The sequence below is a fragment of the Rhinoraja longicauda genome, chromosome 34 (genome assembly GCF_053455715.1).
Source record: "Rhinoraja longicauda isolate Sanriku21f chromosome 34, sRhiLon1.1, whole genome shotgun sequence".
NCBI classification, from domain to species: Eukaryota; Metazoa; Chordata; class Chondrichthyes; order Rajiformes; family Arhynchobatidae; genus Rhinoraja; species Rhinoraja longicauda.
Window position 1 is genome coordinate 22,350,580 of NC_135986.1, and position 24,231 is coordinate 22,374,810.

The following is a 24,231-nucleotide window of genomic DNA, read 5'->3' on the forward strand; positions in this document are numbered from 1 at the left end:
TCTTTGAAGGCTTACCCTGGTGAGCAGGAAGTTACACAGTGGGACGGGAACATTGTAGAGGGACATGTGTCTAACCCATGCCTGGGCCTTGCCTTGAGTGTGTTTAATGATAGGGGCACTGTACACGAAGTATAAGAAAATAACTGCAGATGCTGGTACAAATCGAAGGCGTTTCTCCACAAAATGCCGGAGTAACTCAGCGGGTCAGGCAGCATCTCGGGAGGGAAGGAACTTGTGACGTTTCGGGTCGAGGCCCTTCTTCAGACCGATGCTGTCCGTCACTAGCCTGTCTCCTGTGATGGAGATGGTGAGGTCCAGAAACGGGAGGGAGATGGTCCAGGTATAGAAACATAGAAACATAGAAAATAGGTGCAGGAGTAGGCCATTCGGCCCTTCGAGCCTGCACTGCCATTCAATATGATCATGGCTGATCATCCAGCTCAGTAGCCTGTACCTGCCTTCTCTCCATACCCCCTGATCCCTTTAGCCACAAGGGCCACATCTAACTCCCTCTTAAATATAGCCAATGAACTGGCCTCAACTACCTTCTGTGGCAGAGAATTCCACAGACTCACCACTCTCTGTGTGAAGAAATGTTTTCTCATCTCGGTCCTAAAAGACTTCCCCCTTATCCTTAAGCTGTGACCCCTGGTTCTGGACTCCCCCAACATTTAAGGGCGGGATGGAAATTGGAGGTGAAGTGTGTGAAGTCAGTGAGTTCTGCATGGGTGCAAGAGGTAGCACCAATGCAGTCGTCGATGCAGCGGAGGTAGAGTTCGGGGATGGGGCCAGTGTACAGGGATTGTTCGAAGTACCCGACAAAGAGGCAGGCGTAGCTAGGGCCCGTAGCTACGCCTCAGGTTTGGAGGAATGGGGAGGGGTGAAAGGAGACGTTGTTGAGGGTAAGAACCAGCTCTGCTAGGCGGAGGAGAGTGTTGGTCGATGGGGATCGGCTGGTTCTTCGGTCGAGGAAGAAACGGAGGGCTTCGTACGTGATCTCCCGGTGGCCGAGCACTTCAACTCCCCCTCCCAGTCCCAGTCTGACCTTTCTGTCATGGGCCTCCTCCAGTACCATAGTGAGGCCCTCCGCAAATTGGAGGAACAGCACCTCATATTTCGCCTGGGCAGCCCAGCGGTATGAACATCGACTTCTCTAACTTTAGATAGTTCCTCTGTCCCTCTCTTCCCCTCCTCCTTCCCAGATCTCCCTCTATCCTCCCGTCTCCACCTATATCCTTCCTTTGTCCCGCCCCCCTGACATCAGTCTGAAGAAGGGTCTCGACCCGAAACGTCGCCCATTCCTTCTCTCCTGAGATGCTGCCCGACCTGCTGAGTTACTCCAGCATTTTGTGAATAAATACCTTCGATTTGTACCAGCGTCTGCAGTTATCTTCTTATACTACTTATATATTGTACAGAATCTGACCCACGTTGACCTTGCCCCAAAGATATATGGATGAGACACTATGGAGGAGGCCTTTCACCAGATCTAACTAGATTGACTATCCTATCGTTTAAGAAACAGTTGGGCAGGCGCATGGATGGGACGGGTTTGGAGGGATACGGGCCAAACGCGGGCAAGTGGGACTAGTGTACCTGGGACATTGTTGACCGGTGTGGGCGAGTTGGGCCTGTTTCCACACTGTGTCAATCTATGACTCGAGTAGTTTCGAGATGCAGCGCGGGAAACAGGCCCTTCGGCCCACCGGGCCCGCGCCGGCCAGCGATCCCCGCGCACGAACACTACCCCACAATTGTACCAAGCCAATTAAAATACGCCAAGCCAATTAACGGACAAACCTGCGCGTCTTTGGAGCGTGGGAGGAAACCGAAGATCTCGGAGAAAACCCACACAGGTCACGGGGAGAACGTACAAACTCCGTGCAGTACAGCGCCCGCAGCCGGGATCGAACCCGGGTCTCGGGCGTTGGGAGCGCTGCAAGGCAGCGAATCTACCGCCGCGCCACCGTGACCGCCCCTGGTAAGTTTGGGAACAGCTCCGTCTAAGACTGCAAGGAATCGCAGGGAATTGTGGACACAGCCCAGACCGTCACGCACAAACAAACCAACCTCCCCTTCCACCGACTCCATCCACACCTCACGCTGCCTCGGCAAGGCCAGCAGCACAATCAAGGACCAGTCTCACCCCCCCGGTCACTCCCTCTCCCCCCCTCTCCCATCGGGGCAAGAGGTACAGAAGTGTGAAAACGCACACCTCCAGATTCAGGGGCAGTTTCTTCCCGGCTGTTATCAGGCAACTGAACCGTCCTCTCACCAACCAGAGAGCGGTCCCGACCTCATTGGAGACCCTCGGACTATCTTTGATCGGACTTTACCTCGCACGAAACGTCATTCCCTTTATCACGTCTCTGTACATTGTGGAAGGCACGCAACAGAAGCTGTTTACTGTGCCGATCCCGACTACGGGCGCCGTCTGTACGGAGTTTGTACGTTCTCCCCGTGACCCGCGTGGGTTTTCTCCGAGATCTCCGGTTTCAATAGACAATAGACAATAGACAGTAGGCGCAGGAGGAGGCCATTCAGCCCTTCGAGCCAGCACCGCCATTCAATGCGATCATGGCTGATCACTCTCAATCAGTACCCCGTTCCTGCCTTCTCCCCATACCCCCTCACTCCGCTATCCTTAAGATCTCTATCCAGCTCTCTCTTGAAAGCATCCAACGAACTGGCCTCCACTGCCTTCTGAGGCAGAGAATTCCACACCTTCACCACTCTCTGACTGAAAACGTTCTTCCTCATCTCCGTTCTAAATGACCTACCCCTTATTCTTAGACTGTGGCCCCTTGTTCTGGACTCCCCCAACATTGGGAACATGTTTCCTGCCTCTAACGTGTCCAATCCCCTAATTATCTTATATGTTTCGATAAGATCCCCCCTCATCCTTCTAAATTCCAGTGTATACAAGCCCAGTCGCTCCAGCCTTTCAACATACGACAGTCCCGCCATTCCGGGAATTAACCTGGTGAACCTACGCTGCACGCCCTCCATAGCACGAATATCCTCCCGCACTCCAAAGATGTGCAGGTTTGTAGGTTAATCGGCTTGGTAAATGTAAAAGAAAATTGTCCGTAGTGGGTGCAGGATAGTGTTAGCGTGCGGGGATCGCTGGTCGGCGCGGACACGGTGGGCCGAAGGGCCTGTTTCCACGCTGTGTCTCTAGAAATTCTAGAAAGGTCACCCGTTCCTTCTCTCCCGAGATGCTGCCTGACCCGCTGAGTTACTCCAGCGTTTTCGTGTCTCCCTTCTCCTTTGGCGTTTGTCGTTGTCGCTCCGTGTTTACTCATTCCACCCCTCCCCCCATCAGCCCCCCCCCCCCCACGTTCAAGGGGACCGAACGCAAGTCTATTTACATCCCAGGTTTCAGGCAGGACACGGGCAACCAAACTGAGGGTAGCCGCAACGCACACTCCCCCTCACACACACAAAGGCAGCGTCATTTAAAGTGCTCGCCAACCATTATCTGAATGGTGTCAAGTTAGGAAAAGGGGATGTACAACGAGATCTGGGTGTCCCAGTGCATCAGTCACTGAAAGGAAGCATGCAGGTACAGCAGGCAGTGAAGAAAGCCAATGGAATGTTGGCCTTCATAACAAGAGGAGTTGAGTATAGGAGCAAAGAGGTCCTTCTGCAGTTGTACAGGGCCCTAGTGAGACCGCACCTGGAGTACTGTGTGCAGTTTTGGTCTCCAAATTTGAGGAAGGATATTCTTGCTATTGAGGGCGTGCAGCGTAGGTTCACCAGGTCAATTCCCGGAATGGCGGGACTGTCGTATGTTGAAAGACTGGAGCGACTAGGCTTGTATACACTGGAATTTAGAAGGATGAGAGGGGATCTTATCGAAACGTATAAGATTATTAAGGGGTTGGACACGTTAGAGGCAGGAAACATGTTCCCGATGTTGGGGGAGTCCAGAACCAGGGGCCACACACAGTTTAAGAATAAGGGGTCGGCCATTAAGAACGGAGTCTTTTTCAGTCAGAGAGTTGTGAATCTGTGGAATTCTCTGCCTCAGAGGGCAGTGGAGGCCAATTCTCTGAATGCATTCAAGAGAGAGCTAGATAGGGATAGCGGAGTCAGGGGAGAGGGCAGGAACGGGGTACTGATTGTGGATGATCGGCCACGATCACGGTTGAATGGCGGTGCTGGCTCGAAGGGCCGAAAGGCCTCCTCCTGCACCTATTGTCTGTTATCTATTGTCAGCCACACTCGACTTCCCCCCGCGAGCTTTTGCTGCGTTTCCTGCCATTGTCGCCAGACGCCCGTGGAGCTGGTTTGGCAGAGAGTGGAACGTTTGTGCAGCTGTAAGCCCGCGCATTCTCCTTACACCCACAGTGGTACAGAGACTGGCGCAGGGAGCAAATGCAGACACCGCCTTACACCGAAGATAAGACGCCAAAAAAAGATGGAGTAACTCATTCCGAACCGCACTCTGGAGAGAAGGAATGGGCGACGTTTCGGGTCAAGACCCTTCTTCAGATTAGGGCCTACCCGAAAACGGTTTTTCCTCATCTCAGTTCTAAATGGCCTACCCCTTATTCTTAAACTGTGGCCCCTCGTTTTAGTTCTAGATTAGTTTGTTTTAGATACAGGCCCTTAGACAATAGACAACAGACAATAGGTGCAGGAGGAGGCCATTCGGCCCTTCGAGCCAGCGCCGCCATTCAATGTGATCATGGCTGATCATTCTCAATCAGTACCCCGTTCCTGCCTTCTCCCCCCGTACCCCCTGACTCCGCTATCCTTAAGAGCTCTATCTAGCTCTCTCTTGAATGCATTCAGAGAATTGGCCTCCACTGCCTTCTGAGGCAGAGAATTCCACAGATTCACAACTCTCTGACTGAAAAAGTTTTTCCTCATCTCAGTTCTAAATGGCCGACCCCTTATTCTTAAACTGTGTGTGGCCCCTGGTTCTGGACTCCCCCCACATCGGGAACATGTTTCCTGCCTCTAAAGTGTCCAACGCCTTAATAATCTTCGGCCCACGCCGCCCACCGATACTATCCCACACACACTTGAAGAAGAAGGGTCTCGACCCGAAACGTCACCCATTCCTTCTCTCCAGAGACGCTGCCTGACCCGCTGAGTTACTCCGGCATTTTGCGTTACCTACACACACTAGGGATAATTGATGTTGAAACCAGGCCAATTAACCTAAAGACCCGCACGTCTTTGGAGCGTGGGGGGAAAACCGAAGGTCTCGGAGAAAACCCAGGCAGGTCACACAGGGGGGAACGTACAAACTCCGCACAGACGGCGCCCGTGGTCGGGATGGAACCCGGGTCTCCGGCGCTGTGAGGCAGCAACTCTACCGCCACCTGGTCCCACCATCCCTCGGCCTAAGTAACAGGCCCTCCTCCAGCCTAGCCTGGTGGGAAAGCAAGGCAGGGCATTAAAACCCCAGAAGAAGAAAAGACACAAAGTGCTGGAGTAACTCAGCGGCTCAGGCAGCACGAGTTCACAAGTCACGGGGGAGCAGGATTGGGCCATTCGGCCCATCAAGTCTACCTCTGCCATTCAATCATGGCTGATCTATCCTTCCCTCTCAACCCCCATTCTCCAGCCTTCTTCCCCGTAACCTTTGACGTCCTTACTAATCTGTCGCTGTTTAACACTGGGGTACAGTACAGGTGGGGACGTGTGTGTGTGTAACACTGGGGTACAGTACAGGTGGGGACGGGTGTGTGTGTAACACTGGGGTACAGTAACGGTGGGGACGGGTGTGTGTGTAACACTGGGGTACAGTACAGGTGGGGACGGGTGTGTGTGTAACACTGGGGTACAGTACCGGTGGGGACGGGTGTGTGTGTAACACTGGGGTACAGTACCGGTGGGGATGGGTGTGTGTGTAACACTGGGGTACAGTACCGGTGGGGACGGGTGTGTGTGTAACACTGGGGTACAGTAACGGTGGGGACGGGTGTGTGTGTAACACCGGGGTACAGTAACGGTGGGGACGGGTGTGTGTGTAACACTGGGGTACAGTAACGGTGGGGACGGGTGTGTGTGTAACACTGGGGTACAGTACAGGTGGGGACGGGTGTGTGTGTAACACTGGGGTACAGTAACGGTGGGGACGGGTGTGTGTGTAACACTGGGGTACAGTACAGGTGGGGACGGGTGTGTGTGTAACACTGGGGTACAGTAACGGTGGGGATGGGTGTGTGTGTAACACTGGGGTACAGTACAGGTGGGGACGGGTGTGTGTGTAACACTGGGGTACAGTACCGGTGGGGACGGGTGTGTGTGTAACACTGGGGTACAGTAACGGTGGGGACGGGTGTGTGTGTAACACCGGGGTACAGTAACGGTGGGGACGGGTGTGTGTGTAACACTGGGGTACAGTAACGGTGGGGACGGGTGTGTGTGTAACACTGGGGTACAGTACAGGTGGGGACGGGTGTGTGTGTAACACTGGGGTACAGTAACGGTGGGGACGGGTGTGTGTGTAACACTGGGGTACAGTACAGGTGGGGACGGGTGTGTGTGTAACACTGGGGTACAGTAACGGTGGGGATGGGTGTGTGTGTAACACTGGGGTACAGTAACGGTGGGGACGGGTGTGTGTGTAACACTGGGGTACAGTAACGGTGGGGACGGGTGTGTGTGTAACACTGGGGTACAGTACCGGTGGGGACGGGTGTGTGTGTAACACTGGGGTACAGTACAGGTGGGGACGGGTGTGTGTGTAACACTGGGGTACAGTACAGGTGGGGACGGGTGTGTGTGTAACACTGGGGTACAGTAACGGTGGGGACGGGTGTGTGTGTAACACTGGGGTACAGTACAGGTGGGGACGTGTGTGTGTGTAACACTGGGGTACAGTAACGGTGGGGACGTGTGTGTGTGTAACACTGGGGTACAGTAACGGTGGGGACGTGTGTGTGTGTAACACTGGGGTACAGTACAGGTGGGGACGGGTGTGTGTGTAACACTGGGGTACAGTACAGGTGGGGACGTGTGTGTGTGTAACACTGGGGTACAGTACAGGTGGGGACGGGTGTGTGTGTAACACTGGGGTACAGTACAGGTGGGGACGGGTGTGTGTGTAACACTGGGTACAGTAACGGTGGGGACGGGTGTGTGTAACACTGGGGTACAGTACAGGTGGGGACGTGTGTGTGTGTAACACTGGGGTACAGTAACGGTGGGGACGGGTGTGTGTGTAACACTGGGGTACAGTACAGGTGGGGACGGGTGTGTGTGTAACACTGGGGTACAGTAACGGTGGGGACGGGTATGTGTGTAACACTGGGGTACAGTACAGGTGGGGACGGGTGTGTGTGTAACACTGGGGTACAGTAACGGTGGGGACGGGTGTGTGTGTAACACTCGGGTACAGTACCGGTGGGGACGGGTCTGTGTGTAACACTGGGGTACAGTAACGGTGGGGACGGGTGTGTGTGTAACACTGGGGTACAGTAACGGTGGGGACGGGTGTGTGTGTAACACGGGTACAGTAACGGTGGGGACGGGTGTGTGTGTAACACTGGGGTACAGTACAGGTGGGGACGGGGTGTGTGTGTAACACTGGGGTACAGTACAGGTGGGGACGGGTGTGTGTGTAACACTGGGGTACAGTACAGGTGGGGACGGGTGTGTGTGTAACACTGGGGTACAGTACAGGTGGGGACGGGTGTGTGTGTAACACTGGGGTACAGTACAGGTGGGGACGGGTGTGTGTGTAACACTGGGGTACAGTACAGGTGGGGACGGGTGTGTGTGTAACACTGGGGTACAGTACCGGTGGGGACGGGTGTGTGTGTAACACTGGGGTACAGTACCGGTGGGGACGGGTGTGTGTGTAACACTGGGGTACAGTACCGGTGGGGATGGGTGTGTGTGTAACACTGGGGTACAGTACAGGTGGGGATGGGTGTGTGTGTAACACTGGGGTACAGTACAGGTGGGGACGGGTGTGTGTGTAACACTGGGGTACAGTAACGGTGGGGACGGGTATGTGTGTAACACCGGGGTACAGTACAGGTGGGGACGTGTGTGTGTGTAACACTGGGGTACAGTACAGGTGGGGACGGGTGTGTGTGTAACACTGGGGTACAGTACAGGTGGGGACGGGTGTGTGTGTAACACTGGGGTACAGTACAGGTGGGGACGGGTGTGTGTGTAACACCGGGGTACAGTACAGGTGGGGACGGGTGTGTGTGTAACACTGGGGTACAGTACAGGTGGGGACGGGTGTGTGTGTAACACCGGGGTACAGTACAGGTGGGGACGGGTGTGTGTGTAACACTGGGGTACAGTACTGGTGGGGACGGGTGTGTGTGTAACACCGGGGTACAGTACAGGTGGGGACGGGTGTGTGTGTAACACTGGGGTACAGTACTGGGGGTTTATGAGGTATCAGAGCAGACTTGAGACTTTAGACTTCAGAGATACAGCGCGAATCAGGCCCTTCGGCCCGCCGGCTCCGTGCCGACCGGCGATCCCCGCACACTAACACTATCCTACGCACACACGAGGGACAATTTACAATTTTCACCAAAGCCAATTAACCTACAAACCCGCGCGTCTTTAGAGTTTGGGAGGAAACCGGAGCGCCCGGAGAAAACCCACGCAGGTCACGGGGGAGAACGTACAAACTCCGTACAGACAGCGCCCGTAGTCGGGATCGAACCCGGGTCTCTGGCGCCGTGAGGCGGCAACAACTCTACCGCCGCGCCAATGCGCCCGCCTAGAGACAACGTTGTACTATTTAACGTTAAAACAGCGCTAGTCCAGGGTTACACATACCCTGGGCGAAATACATTTCACCAGGATAATCCCACTGCATCTCGGTGGGCGCAGCGGTAGAGTTGCTGCCTCACAGCGCCCGAGACCCGGGTTCGATCCCGACTGCGGGCGCTGTTCGAACGGAGTTTGTACGTTCTCCCCGTGACCTGCGCGGGTTTTCTCTCCGAGATCTTCGGTTTCCTCCCACACTCCAACAAAGACGTACAGGTTTGTAGGTTAATTGGCTTGGCGTATGTGTAAATTGGCCCGTGTGTGTGTGTGTGTGTGTGTGTGTGTGTGTGTGTGTGTGTGTGTGTGTGTGTGTGTGTGTAGGATAGTGTTAGTGTGCGGGGATTGCCGGTCGGCACGGACTCGGTGGGCCGAAGGGCCTGTTTCCACAATGTATCTCTGAAGTCTAAAGTCTCAAGTCTGTTCTGATACAATAGACAATTTGAACAAACATCTGTAGATATTTTCCTACAAATTATAGACAATAGACAATAGGTGCAGGAGGAGGCCATTCGGCCCTTCGAGCCTGTACGCACCGCCATTCAATGTAATCATGGCTGATCATTCTCAATCAGTACCCCGTTCCTGCCTTCTCCCCATACCCCCTGTCTCCGCTATCCTTAAGAGCTCTATCTAGCTCTCTCTTGAAAGCATTCAGAGAATTGGCCTCCACTGCCTTCTGAGGCAGAGAATTCCACAGATTCACAACTCTCTGACTGAAAAAGTTTTTCCTCATCTCCGTTCTAAATGGCCTACCCCTTATTCTTAAACTGTGTGGCCCCTGGTTCTGGACTCCCCCAACATTGGGAACATGTTTCCTGCCTCTAACGTGTCCAACCCCTTAATAATCTTATACGTTTCGATAAGATCCCCTCTCATCCTTCTAAATTCCAGCGTATACAAGCCCAGTCGCTCCAGTCTTTCAACGTACGACAGTCCCGCCATTCCGGGAATTAACCTGGTGAACCTACGCTGCACGCCCTCAATAACAATCCTCATAATGAGATACCTCATAAACAGGGCCTGTTTCCGTGCTGTATCTCCAAAACGAAAATACTAAAGATCTCAGGAAAGGTCAGTTATTACGGAGTGACTGTTTACAGGAGCTGCTGTTTTTCATACTGACGTTTCCTTGTGCTTTGTCGAGCTTGCTCGTGGTTGTTTAAGGAAGTCCCGTCTTCAGGGATACAGATGGTGCTCCCCTGATAAGAGAGGGGGGTGGGGATGTCTGCTGGGCCAAGCTAAGCCAACAAATAACACCCAGAAACCATCTGACGTATCTGGACACAGTGGCCTGTTGTAGCAACACTGCGTTTCTGTGGAAGAAGAGTCTCGACCCGAAACTTCACCCTTTCCTTATAGAAACATAGAAAACAGGTGCAGGAGGAGGCCATTCGGCCCTTCGAGCCAGCACCGCCATTCATTGTGATCATGGCTGATCGTCCACAACCAGTAACCCGTACCGGCCTTCTCCCCATATCCCTTGATTCCACTAGCCCCTAGAGCTCTACCTAACTCTCTCTTAAATCCATCCATGATTCGGCCTCCACTGCCCTCTGTGGCAGAGAATTCCACAAATTCACAACTCTCTGGGTGAAAAAGTTCCTTCTCACCTCAGTTTTAAATGGCCTCCCCTTTATTCTTAGACTGTGTGTGTGGCCCCTGGTTCTGGACTCCCCCAACATTGGGAACGTTTTTCCTGCATCTAGCTTGTCCAGTCCTTTTATAATTGTATATGTTTTAATAAGATCCCCCTCTCATCCTTCTAAACTCCAGTGAATACAAGCCCCGTCGTTAGGCGGCGCCCGGGCCTCCGGGCCTACACTGTGAGGGATTGCAGCGGCCCCCAGGCTACAGTGTCAGGGCCTACAGTGTCCGGGCCTACACTGTCCGGGCCTACAGTGTCCGGGCCTACAGTGCCCGAGCCTACAGTGTCCGGGCCTACAGTGTCCGGGCCTACAGCGCCGTCTGGGCCTAATACGGGACAAGGGCGGTCCCATACGGGGCAAAACAATTTAGCCCAAAATACGGGATGTCCTGGCTAATACGGGACAGTTGGCAACCGTACATGTGTGTAGCATAGAACTAGTCTGTTGGTCAGTGCAAACTCCACGCTGAATCTCCACAACTAAAAGGAGGTTGTTGAGGCAGGTTCAGAAGACATTTGGACAGGGGTGTGGATAGGAAAGGTTTAGAGGGATATATGAGCCAAATGCAAGCAGGTAGGACTACTGTAGATGGGACATGTTTGTTGGCATGGGCCGAAGGGCCTGTTTCCGTGCTTAGTTTAGTTTAGTTTAGAAATACAGCGTGGAAACAGGCCCTTCGGCCCATCGAGTCCGCGCCGCCCAGCGATCCCCGCACACTAACACTATCCTACACACACTAGGGAATATTTTACATTTACACGAAAGCCAATGAACCTACAAACCCGCACGTCTTTGGAGTGTGGGAGGAAACCGGAGATCTCGGAGAAAACCCACGCAGGTCACGGGGAGAACGTGCAAACTCCGTACAGACGGCGCCCGTGGTCGGGATCGAACCTGGGTCTCCGGCGCCGTGAGGCAGCGGCTATACCGCTGTGCCACCACGGGTAGGCCGTGTGACTCCACTGCGGGAAGCGGTTGCCATTGGCAACAGCGGCAGCCATTGGCATCCATCCATCTGCCTCCATGGATGGAGGGGGGGGAAACGGAGGGAGGACGTATGAGGGAGGGGGAAGAGAGGGAGGGGGAGAGAGGGTGGGGCGGAGGGGGAGGAGGGGGAGGGGGAGGAGAGAGGGAGGGATGGAGGGAGGGAAGGAGGGAGGAAGGAGGGGAGGGGGATGGAGGGAGGATAAAGGTGATTGAGGGGTGGAGTGGGGGGGGAGAGGGGAGGGAGGGAGGGGGGACGGATGAGGGAGGGGGAGGGGGGAAGAGAGGGAGGGGGGATGGAGGGAGGATAAGGGTGACTGAGGGGGATGGAGTGGGAGGGAGGGGGGAGGGAGGGAGGGAGGGAGGGGGTGAGATGGAGGGAGGACGTATGAGGGAGGGGGAAGAGAGGGAGGGGGAGAGAGGGTGGGGCGGAGGGGGAGGGGGAGGGGGAGGAGAGAGGGAGGGATGGAGGGAGGGAAGGAGGGAGGGGAGGGGGATGGAGGGAGGATAACGGTGATTGAGGGGGTGGAGGGGGGGGAGAGGGGAGGGAGGGAGGGAGGGGAGACGGATGAGGGAGGGGGAGGGGGGAAGAGAGGGAGGGGGGAGAGAGGGAGGATAAGGGTGATTGAGGGGGATGGAGTGGGGGCGAGGGGGGGAGGAGAGGGTGCTATACCAATGCAGGAGAGGTTCAGGCCCAACGGGTCCACTTGGTCCAGAGGCAAATTAAAATTCCTCGCGTGTTTGCAAACCAAACTGGGCTGAGAGAGTGTGATCGTGTTCGTGCTTGTGAAGGCTTCACAGGACTCTGGGGTCGGCTGGGCCTGGTTCGAGCGGTAAGGCAGGCTTGGTTAGAGTGGGCCATGTAGGCCGCAGTCTATCCCAGCAGCCTCTGCTGACTCAGCAGGCCGCCCAGCGCTCAGGAATTCGGAAGGAGGAAGTGGATTTCAACAGAGATAGAGTGGGAGGAGAGATGATGAGGCATTTCATTCATCAGCAACACTTCCCCCCCCTCCTCTCCACCCTCTCTACTTTATGCAGGGATTGGAGTTTCTGACTTACAGCGCCAAGCACCCAGGTTCGATCGCGACCCTGGGCTTTCCCCAAGATCTCCGGTTTCCTCCCACACTCCCGAACCCACCCACCTGCCAAAGCCTCGATTGAATGGCGGGATTAGACCGGATGGGCCTGAACTCTGGATGGGCGTGCAGCGTAGGTTCACCAGGTTAATTCCCGGAATGGCGGGACTGTCGTGTGTTGAAAGACTGGAGCGACTAGGCTTGTATACACTGGAATTTAGAAGGATGAGAGGGGATCTTATCGAAACGTATAAGATTATTAAGGGGTTGGACACGTTAGAGGCAGGAAACATGTTCCCAATGTTGGGGGAGTCCAGAACCAGGGGCCACACACAGTTTAAGAATAAGGGGTCGGCCATTTAGAACGGAGATGAGGAAAAACTTTTTCAGTCAGAGAGTTGTGAATCTGTGGTATTCTCTGCCTCAGAAGGCAGTGGAGGCCAATTCTCTGAATGCATTCAAGAGAGAGCTGGATAGAGCTCTTAAGGATAGCGGAGTCAGGGGGTATGGGGAGAGGGCAGGAACGGGGTACTGATTGAGAATGATCAGCCATGATCACATTGAATGGCGGTGCGTACAGGCTCGAAGGGCCGAATGGCCTCCTCGTGCACCTATTGTCTATTGTCTACTCCTAACAACTCGTGAACTCTCCCAGAGACCTGCAGGTTTTGCAGGTAGACAAAAAACGCTGGAGTGGGTCTCAGCGGGCCAGGCAGCATCTCGGGAGAGAAGGAACGGGTGACGTTCCGGGTCCAGTTTTCTTTCCCCTGCAGGTTTGTAGGTTAATTGGCTTGGTATAAATGTTAAAAAAACTCATGAATGTAAATGTAACAATTGTCCCGAGTGTGTGTAGGATAGTGTTAGTGCGCGGGGATCGCTGGGCGGCACGGACTCGGTGGGCCGAAGGGCCTGTTTCCGCGCTGTGCCTCTAAACTAAACTGAACCAAACCAAGGGACACAGCAGGAACCTAACTTCAGAAAGGAAATGACAATAGACAATAGACAATAGGTGCAGGAGGAGGCCATTCGGCCCTTCGAACCTGTACGCACCGCCATTCAACGTGATCATGGCTGATCATCCTCAATCAGTACCCCGTTCCTGCCTTCTCCCCATACCCCTGACTCCGCTATCTTTAAGAGCTCTATCTAGCTCTCTCTCTTGAATGCATTCAGAGAATTGGCCTCCACTGCCCTCTGAGGCAGAGAATTCCACAGATTCACAACTCTCTGACTGAAAAAGTTTTTCCTCGTCTCCGTTCTAAATGGCCTTACCCCTTATTCTTAAACTGTGTGTGGCCCCTGGTTCTGGACTGCCCCCCAAACATTGGGAACATGTTTCCTGCCTCCAATCCCTTAATAATCTTACACGTTTCGATAAGATCCCCTCTCATCCTTCTAAATTCCAGCGTGTACAAGCCCAGCCGCTCCAGCCTTTCAACATATGACATAGTTTTAAAGTTATTCACGTTTTAAAGATTAAATCTATCTCCTCGGGAGGGAGGGGGGAGGGAGGGAGGGGGGAGGGAGGGGGGAAGAAGGAGGATAAGTGGGGTTGAGAGGGGAAGGGGGAGGGAAGGGAGGGGGGGGGGAGAGGGGGGGTGGATTGGAGAGGGTGTTGTACCAATACAGGAGAGGTTCGGGCCCAACGGTTCCACTTGGTCTAGTGTCTCTTAAACATTGCGATACCAACTGACTGGGAGAAATACTGCAGATGCCGGTTTAAAACGAACGTGGGACAGAAAATGCTGGAGTAACTCAGCGGGTCAGACAGCATCTCGGGAGGGAAGGAATGGGTGACGTTTCAGGTCGACCCAGCTATACCACCAACCTCACCTGTCTCCTCGGGCACCTTGTTCCAATACACCTGTGTGAAAAGGTTACCCCTCAGGTTCCTCTTAAATCCTTTCTCCTCATCACCTTAAACCTACACCCACCCTCTGGTCCTCGATTCCCCTACTCTGGGCAAGAGACTCTGTGCGTCTACCCGATCTATTCCTCTCATGATTTTGTACACCTCTGTAAGATCATCCTCTCATCTGAGTATAGGAGCAAAGAGGTCCTTCTGCAGTTGTACAGGGCCCTGGTGAGACCGCACCTGGAGTACTGTGTGCAGTTGTACAGGGCCCTAGTGAGACCGCACCTGGACTACTGTGTGCAGTTTTGGTCTCCAAATTTGAGGAAGGATATTCTTGCTATTGAGGGACACCAGGTTAATTCCCAGAATGGCGGGACTGTCGTACGTTGAAAGACTGGAGCGACTGGGCTTGTATACACTGGAATTTAGAAGGATGAGAGGGGATCTTATTGAAACATAAAAGATTATTAAGGGGTTGGACACGTTAGAGGCAGGAAACATGTTCCCAATGTTGGGGGAGTCCCGAACCAGGAGCCCACACACAGTTTAAGAATAAGGGGTCGGCCATTTAGAACGGAGATGAGGCAAAACATTTTCAGTCAGAGAGTTGTGAATCTGTGGAATTCTCTGCCTCAGAGGGCAGTGGAGGCCAATTCTCTGAATGCATTCAAGAGAGAGCTAGATAGAGCTGTGAAGGATAGCAGAGTCAGGGGGTATGGGGAGAAGGCAGGAACGGGGTACTGATTGTGGATGATCAGCCATGATCACGGTGAATGGCGGTGATGGCTCGAAGGGCCGAGTGGCCTCCTCCTGCACCTATTGTCTATTGTCATCCTCCTGCGCTCCAAGGAGTAGAGTCCCAGCCTGCCCAACCTCTGCCTCGAGCCCTGGCAACATCCTCGTAAATCCTCTCTGCGCCCTTTCCAGCTTGACAACATCTTTCCTGTAACGCGGTGGCCTCTAAATGGAACACAATGCTCTAAAGGCGGCCTCACCAACGCCTTGTACAACTGCAACGTGACCTCCCAGCTTCTATGCTCAACTAGACCAAGTGGTCCCGTTGGGCCTAAACCTCTCCTGCATTGGTGCAGCATCCTCTCCTCTCCCCCCCCTCCCCCCCCCACTCCACCCCCCTTATCCTCCCTCCCTCCCCCCTCCCTCCCTAGGAGATAGATTTAAACTTTAAAATGTGAATAACTTTAAAAACATAACACCGATTTCAATGAAACTTCTTCCATGAGGCAGGAAACACGTTCCCAATGTTTGGGGGGAGTCCAGAACAAGGGGCCACACAGTTTAAGAATAAGGGGTAGGCCATTTAGAACGGAGATGAGGAAAAATGTTTTCAGTCAGAGAGTTGTGAATCTGTGGAATTTTCTGCCTCAGAAGGCAGTGGAGGCCAATTCTCTGAATGCATTCAAGAGAGAGCTAGATAGAGCTCTTAAGGATAGCGGAGTCAGGGGGTATGGGGAGAGGGCAGGAACGGGGTACTGATTGAGGATGATCAGCCATGATCACAGTGAATGGCGGTGCTGGCTCGAAGGGCCGAATGGCCTCCTCCTGCACCTATTGTCTATTGGCACCAAAGGGACGATGGTGAGTAAGGTGGGCCTAGAATTGTCGCGCTGTCGTGTACCGTTTTGACTGTAGTCCAGGAACAAACCAACGAACAAACAAGAGTTTTGGTATATAGACAGATATACGGAAGGTAAAAGCGACGAAGCCTTCGAGGCCGGGCAACACGATCGTAAATCTTCCCTGTGATTCTTTTTATTTTCTTTTAATTGCCACGTCGGAGGGAACAGGCGAGCCACAGACAGCTCTGGTTTCAAAAGTGACCTCTGCGGCCTTCCCTGTGTAGGGGCTGCCCACGCCAGAGGCCTGAAGATTTCTGCCTGAGAACCGACCATTGTCCGCGTTTGGCCGACCAGTCCCCCCCCACACACACACACATCGATCAAGTCACTGACAGACTTTAAAAACGTCGCGTGGTGGGGGGGGGGAAACAAAACTGGTTTTCAATCGGAGGTAGACTCAAAATGGCGGAGCGACTCAGCGGGGTCGGGCAGCTTCTCGGGAGAGAACGAACGGGCGACGTTTCGGGCCGAGGACCCTTCTTCAGACGGAGAGGGGGGAGAGAGGGGGGGGAAAGAAGGGGGAGAAGGGGAGAGAGGGGGGGGGGGAGGTGGGGGAGAGGGGGAAAGAGGGGGGGAAGGAGGGGTGGGGAAGAAGGGGGAAAGAGAGGGGGAAGAGGGGGGAGGAAAGAGGGGGGAGAGAGAAGGGGAGAGAGGGGGGGAAGATGGGGGACGAGAGGGGGGAAGAGAGGGGGGGAGAGAAGGGGAGAGAGAAGGGGAGAGAGGGGGGGAAGGTGGGGGAAGAGAGGGGGGAAGCGAGGGAGGGAGGGAGGGAGGGAGGGAGGGAGGGAGGGAGGGAGGGAGGGAGGGAGGGAGGGAGAGAGGGAGGGAGGGAGGGAGGGAGAGAGGGAGGGAGGGAGGGAGGGAGGGAGAGAGGGAGGGAGGGAGGGAGGGAGGGAGGGAGGGAGGAACAATCCGCAGGCATTGGCACTTTCATTTCACTGCACATTGTGTATGTGTATGTGACAAATAAATTTGACTTGACTTGACTTGGGAGGGAGGGAGGGAGGGAGGGAGGGAGGGAGGGAGGGAGGGAGAGAGGGAGGGAGGGAGGGAGGGAGAGAGGGAGGGAGGGAGGGAGGGAGGGAGGAACAATCCGCAGGCATTGGCACTTTCATTTCACTGCACATTGTGTATGTGTATGTGACAAATAAATTTGACTTGACTTGACTTGGGAGGGAGGGAGGGAGGGAGGGAGGGAGGGAGGGAGGGAGGGAGTGAGGGAGGGAGGGAGGGAGGGAGGGAGGGAGGGAGGGAGGGAGGGAATGTGTGGGACAGGGTGGAGATCAGAGTGTGTCAGGGTAACACCAATGTTGACGCAAACAGGGAGGAGATGATACAAAACTTGTTAACGTAGCTTTGAGGAATGGCTCCTCCTCAAGCCCACGGCAGTGACTGAGACTCGTGGCAAACTCTGACCGCCTCAGCTAACCAGGCTTTCCTGTTTGTCTCGCTTCCTAATCAGTTCGGAAGCAAAGTTTTCCAACTATAGCATTAACGCTCTGGTTTTGGTTCGGTTTAGTTTACTAGTTTAGTGATCGGGCGCAGAAACAGGCTTCTCGGCCTACCTTGTCCGCGCCGACCAGCGATCCCCGCGTGCAGTCCACACACTGGCCTACACGCACTCAGGACCATTTACAACTTTACCCAAGCCAATTATCCCGACAAACTTGAGATAGGCCCAAAAATGCCGGAGTAACTCAGCGGGTCGGGCAGCATCTCTGGAGAGAAGCAACAGGCGACGTTTGGGGTCGAGGCCCTTCTTCAGTCTTTGGGGGGGTCACGGGGAGAACGTACAAACTCCATACAGACGGCGCCCGTAGTCGGGATCGAACCCGGGTCTCCGGCGCTGCGTTCGCTGTAAGGCGGCAACTCTACCGCTGAGGGAGAGAGGGAGAGAGGGGGAGAGGGGGTGGGGGAGAGGTAGAGAGAGAGGTAGAGAGGGAGAGGGGAGAGGGAGAGAGGGAGAGAGGAGGAGAGGGGAGAGGGGGAGAGGGGGAGGGGGAGAGAGGGAGAGAGGGAGAGGGTGAGAGGGATAGAGGGGGAGAGGGAGAGAGGGGGAGAGAGTGAGAGGGGTGAGAGGGGGAGAGAGTGAGAGGGGGAGGGGGGAGAGGGGGAGAGGGAGAGAGGGAGAGAGGGAGAGAGGGGGAGAGGGGGAGAGGGAGAGAGGGAGAGGGAGAGACACCCTTTGGGTCTGGTCAGTATCGGCTTTGATAAACCCACGCGGGCGGCTCAGAGAAACCGAGCGGTCACGGTGGCGCAGCGGTAGAGTTGCCGCCTTACAGCGAATGCAGCGCCGGAGACCCGGGTTCGATCCCGACCACGGGCGCCGTCTGTACGGAGTTTGCACGTTCTCCCCGTGACCTGCGTGGGCTTTCTCCGAGATCTTCGGTTTCCTCCCACACTCCAAAGACGTGCAGGTATGTAGGTTAATTGGCTTGGTGTAAAGGTTAAAATTGTCCCTAGTATATGTGCACACACACACTTCAAAGTCGTAGCAGGTGGCCGAAAATCCGGCGACTGGACCCTCCCCCCCACGACAACAATGTCTACGACAAGCTACAACAACCTCCCACCTAGTCGACGTCAAGCTACCGACAACCGGCGACCCAAACGTCGCGACGTTGGACGTCCACCTACGACCGCACCAACGACGACCCTACGACCGCACAGGCGGCAACCTACGACAACCGCGGTCGACCCACGTCCGCCCGCGACGAGCCACGACCGTGTCGGCGACAACCGGAGACAATTCACGTCACTTTGGGCCTCGGGTCTTGACGAGAATTGTCGGTACCTGTTGTTGTCGTAGGCAGTCGCCAATGGAATTGACCGAAGCCCCCCAGCACCGGGGACGGCCTACGTCACCTACGACAGCGCCCCCGTCAGGAGACGTCAAGCTACGGTCACTGGCGTCGAACCGACAGTGGCCGAGAATCGTTAAACGTCTCAAAGTCCAGCGGCGACCGGAAAAAACGCTACGACTCTTTGGAGACGACTCGCGACCGTACAGGCAACTCTACCGCTGCGCCACCGTGCCTCTGAGACTAACCCAGGATCTCAACCTGTTCATCAATTGACTCATTTTACATCCCGCAGCTCCGCTCTTGCTCCCCCTCCCCCCACTCGCAACAAGGACAGGATCCCCCTCGTTCTCACCTTCCACCCCACCAGCCAGCGGATCCAACGAATCATCCGCCAACATTTCCGTCACCTACAACGGGACCCCACCACTGGCCACATCTTCCCATCCCCTCCCCTCTCTTCGTTCCGCAGAGACCGTAACTCCCTGGTCCACTCGTCCCTTCCTACCCAAACCACCCCAACCCCGGGCACTTTCCCCTGCAACCGCACGAGATGCAACACCTGTCCCTTTACCTCCCCCCTCAACTCCATCCAAGGACCCAAACAGTCTTTCCAGGTGAGGCAGAGGTTCACCTGCACCTCCTCCAACCTCATCTATTGCATCCGCTGCTCCAGATGTCAACTTCTCTACATCGGCGAAACCAAACGCAGGCTCGGCGATCGCTTCGCTCAACACCTGCGCTCGGTCCACGTTAACCAACCTGATCTCCCAGTGGCTGAGCACTTCAACTCCCCCTCCCACTCCCAGTCTGACCTTTCTGTCATGGGCCTCCTCCAGTGCCAGAGTGAGGCCCACCGGAAATTGGAGGAACAGCACCTCATATTTCGCTTGGGCAGCTTGCAGCCCAGCGGTATGAACATTGACTTCTCCAACTTTAGATAGTTCCTCTGTCCCTCTCTTCCCCTCCCCCTTCCCAGATCTCCCTCTATCTTCCTGCCTCCACCTATATCCTTCCTTTGTCCTGCCCGCCCCCCGACATCAGTCTGAAGAAGGGTCTCGACCCGAAACGTCACCCATTCCTTCTCTCCTGAGATGCTGCCCGACCCGCTGAGTTACTCCAGCACTTTGGGAATAAAGGCCATTGACTCATCCCTGCCAACCAAGGGAGACATCCGGAACCTTCCGCCACCCCCACGAGGGTGGAGATGTCAAAGACGTTCGGGCACGTTGCCTTAAGGCGAGAGGGGCAAAGTTTAAAGATGTACGGGGCGAGTTTTTAACTTAAAACGCAGGGAGCAGTGCGTGCCTGGGACCCCAGGATTAGTGCGGGTGTCAAGGGTTTAGGGGGAGAAGGAGGAGAATGGGTTTGAGGGGGAAAGATAGATCAGCCATGATTGAAACAGAGAAAATAGGTGCAGGAGGAGGCCATTCGGCCCTTCGAGCCAGCACTACCATTCAATGTGATCATGGCTGATCATCCACAATCAGTACCCCCGTTCCTGCCTTCTCCCCGTACCCCCTGACTCCGCTATCCTTAAGAGCTCTATCTAACTCTCTCTTGAATGCATCCAGAGAATTGGCCTCCACTGCCTTCTGAGGCAGAGAATTCCACAGATTCACAACTCTCTGAGTGAAAAAAAAGTTTTTCCTCGTCTCGGTTCTAAATGGCCGACCCCTTATTCTTAAACTGTGTGGCCCCTGGTTCTGGACTCCCCCAACATTGGGAACATGTTTCCTGCCTCTAGCGTGTCCAACCCCTTAATAATCTTATATATGTTTCGATAAGATCCCCTCTCATCCTTCGAAATTCCAGTCTGAAGAAGGGTCTCGACCCGAAACGTCACCCATTCCCTCTCTCCAGAGATGCTGCCTGACCTGATGAGTTACTCCAGCATTTTGTGAATAAATACCTTCGATTTGTACCAGCATCTGCAGTTATTTTCCTACACTTCTAAATTCCAAGCCTAGTCGCTCCAGTCTTTCAATACGTTTCGATAAGATCTCCTCTCATCCTTCTAAATTCCAGTGTATACAAGCCCAGTCGCTCCAGTCTTTCAACATATGACAGTCCCGCCATTCCGGGAATTAACCTAGTAAACCTACGCTGCACGCCCTCAATAGCAAGAATATCCTTCCTCAAATTTGGAGACCAAAACTGCACACAGTACTCAGGTGCGGTCTCACTAGGGCCCTGTACAACTGCAGAAGGACCTCTTTGCTCCTATACTCAACTCCTCTTGTTATGAAGGCCGACATGCCATTGGCTTTCTTCACTGCCTGCTGTACCTGCATGCTTACTTTCAGTGACTGATGAACAAGGAGACTGAGGGGCATGAATTACGTGCAGGGCAGAAGAGATCAACTGGACATCAGGTTCAGCATGGACATTGTGGGCCGAAGGGCCTGTTACTATGCTGTGCCTTCCTAAGTTCTAAACACACCTTGGCCACTTCCCCAGAAAAACACGGGAACTGCATGTGCAGGAACCTTGAGCCAAACACAAAGTGCTGGAGTAACTCAGCGGGTCAGGCAGCATCTGCAGAGGGAAGTTGTATTGTGCACAGTTTTGGTCTCCTAATTTGAGGAAGGACGTCCTTGTAATTGAGGCAGTGCAGCGTAGGTTCACCAGGTTAATCCCCGGGATGGCGGGACTGTCGTACGAGGAAAGATTGGAAAGACTGGGGCTTGTATTTACTGGAGTTTAGAAGGATGAGAGGGGATCTTATAGAGACGTGTAAAATTATAAAAGGACTGGACAATAGACAATAGACAATGGACAATAGGTGCAGGAGGAGGCCATTCAATGCGATCATGGCTGATCACTCTCAATCAGTACCCCGTTCCTGCCTTCTCCCCATACCCCCTCACTCCGCTATCCTTAAGAGCTCTATCCAGCTCTCTCTTGACAAGCTAGATGCAGGAAAAATGTTCCCAATGTTGGGGGAGTCCAGAACCAGGGGCCACACACACACAGTCTAAGAATAAAGGGGAGGCCATTTACAACTGAGGTGAGAAGGAACTTTTTCACCCAGAGAGTTGTGAATTTGTGGAATTCTCTGCCACAGAGGGCAGTGGAGGCCGAATCACTGGATGGATTTAAGAGAGAGTTAGATAGAGCTCTAGGGGCTAGTGGAATCAAGGGGTATGGGGAGAAGGCAGGCACGGGTTACTGATTGTGGATGATCAGCCATGATCACATTGAATGGCGGTGCGTACAGGCTCCAAGGGCCGAATGGCCTCCTCCTGCACCTATTTTCCATGTTTCCAAGTCGACAGGCGGCTTTTCCGATCAGTGTTTCCATTCCCTACACAGTGGGTCAGGCAGCATCCGAGTTCCTCCAGCACTTTGCGCTTTGCGCAATGAACTGCAGGTGCGACAACAAAAAAAAAACACACACGCACGCACAAAGCAGTGGAGAATCTCAGCCGGTCAGGCAGCATCTCTGGAGGGAAAGGACGGTCGGAAGATGGGTCCAGCCCCAAAATGGGCACCTTTCCAAGACCTCCACAGATGCTGCTCGATGCTCTCGAGTTCCTCCAGCACTTTGTGTTTTTTTTCCACCCCCAATAAACTTCGTTTGTCGAAACAAGGAAGTGCAGATGCTGGTGGAGGTAGAGGGGGCATGGAGTGCTGGAGTAACTCAGCGGGTCAGGCAGCATTCCTGGAGAACACGGATGGGTGACGTATCAAGTCGGGACTCTTCGCCAGACAGACTATTCCCTCCAGAGATGCTGCCCGACCCGCTGAGTCCCTCCGGCGTTTTGTGTCTACCGTTCGAGAGAGATGAGAGGCTGGATTGTGTCGAGCCTGCTCCAGAACAGCAGTAAAAAGTGGGAGAGTCTAGGCCCTAGAGGGCACAGCCTCAGAATTAAAGGACGTTCTTTCAGGAACTGAGATGCGACGAAATTTCTTGCGTCAGAGGGCAGTGAATCTGGGGAACTCTTTGCCACAGACGGCCGTGGAGGCCACAAGTCAGTGGGTGTATTTAAGGCAGAGATAGATAGATTCTTGATTAGTGCGGGTGTCAGGGGTTATGGGGAGAAGGCGGGAGAATGGGTTAGGAGAATGGTCGTGAACTACAGCCAACACGGTACACGATAGCGCGACAACTTTAGGCCCACCTTACTCACCGTCGTCCCTTTGGTGCTAATGGAAGAAGTTTCATTGAAATCGGTGTTATATTTGTAAAGTTATTCACATTTTAAAGTTTAAATCTGTCTCCTAGGGAGGGAGGGAGGGAGGGAGGGAGGGGGTTGAGGGGGGGGGGGTGGAGTTAGTGGGAGAGAAGGGTGGTGTGAAGGGGGGAGGGAAGGGGGGGATGGAGTGGAGGGAGGGAGGGAGGGAGGGAGGGAGGGAGGGAGGGAGGGAGGGAGGGAGGGAGGGAGGGAGGGAGGGAGGGAGGGAGGGAGGGAGGGAGGGAGGGAGGGAGGGAGGGAGGGAGGGAGGGAGGGAGGGAGGGAGGGAGGGAGGGAAGGGGGGAGGGAAGGGGGATGGAGTGGACGGGTGGGAGTGGGGGAGGATTGGGGGAGGGAAGGGGGGAGAAGGGGGAGAGAAGGGGGAGGGAAGGGGGGAGGGGAGGGAGGGAGGGAGGGAGGGAGGGAGGGGAGGGAGGGAGGGAGGGGAGGGAGGAGGGAGGGAGGGGGAGGGGAGGGAGGAGGGAGGGAGGGAGGGAGGGAGGGAGGGGAGAAGGGGGGAGGGAGGGAGGGAGGAGAGAAGGGGGGTTGAGGAGGATGGAGTGGGAGGAGGGTGGGATGGAATGGACGGGAGAGAAGGAGGAGAGAAGGGAGGAGTGGAAGGGGTGGAGGGAGGGGGGGGGGAGGGAGGAGTGGAAGGGGGGAGGGAGGGGGGAGGGAGGAGTGGAAGGGGGAGGGGGAGGGGGAGGGAGGAGTGGAAGGGGGGAGGGAGGGGGGGAGAGGGGAGGGATGGGGGAGAGGAGAGGGTGCTGCACCCAATGCAGGAGAGGTTTGGGCCCAACGGGGTCCTCTTGGCCTGATTTTATTTAATAAACCTCCATCTACTGTTCCTTGTTTCAACAAGGGAGGTTTATTGAGCAAAACACACACACACACAGTGCTGGAGTGACTCAGAGGGGTCGGGCAGCATTGATGGAGAACACGGACGGGCGACCTTTGGGGTCGGCACGCTCCTCCAAACTCTCTGCCCAGTACCGGAGAAACACAGTTGGTCGGGCAGCATCTGCGAAAGGGAGGGCCTTTCCATGTCCTCCCGAGATGCTGCCCGACCCACCTGCCGCGTTCCTACGCCACAAGCTCATAAGGAACAGGGGTAGAATTAGGCCGTTCGGCCCGTCGAGTCCCCTCCGCCACTCAAACATGGCTGAACCTGTTCACCCAGAGAGTCGACAACTTGTGGAATTCTCTGCCACAGAGGGCAGCGGAGGCCAAATCACTGGATGGATTTAAGAGAGAGTTAGATAGAGCTCTGGGGGCTAGTGGAATCAAGGGATAT

General features: G+C 54.7%; 2 protein-coding genes across 2 annotated transcripts in view; one reads left to right on the forward strand and one right to left on the reverse strand.

Annotated features, from left to right (window-relative positions):
• LOC144609632 (cystatin-C-like) overlaps window positions 1-24,231 on the reverse strand; it is a 369,350-nt gene that overhangs the window by 44,263 nt on the left and 300,856 nt on the right. The gene's annotated exons all lie outside the window — the stretch shown is intronic.
• Window positions 21,094-24,231, forward strand: part of LOC144609264 (mitogen-activated protein kinase kinase kinase 11-like) — a 39,448-nt gene continuing 36,310 nt past the window's right edge. Inside the window, exon 1 of the mRNA XM_078427693.1 lies at window positions 21,094-21,150. Within this exon, the coding sequence (XP_078283819.1) occupies window positions 21,094-21,150 (57 nt within the window). The remainder of the gene's footprint in view (window positions 21,151-24,231) is intronic.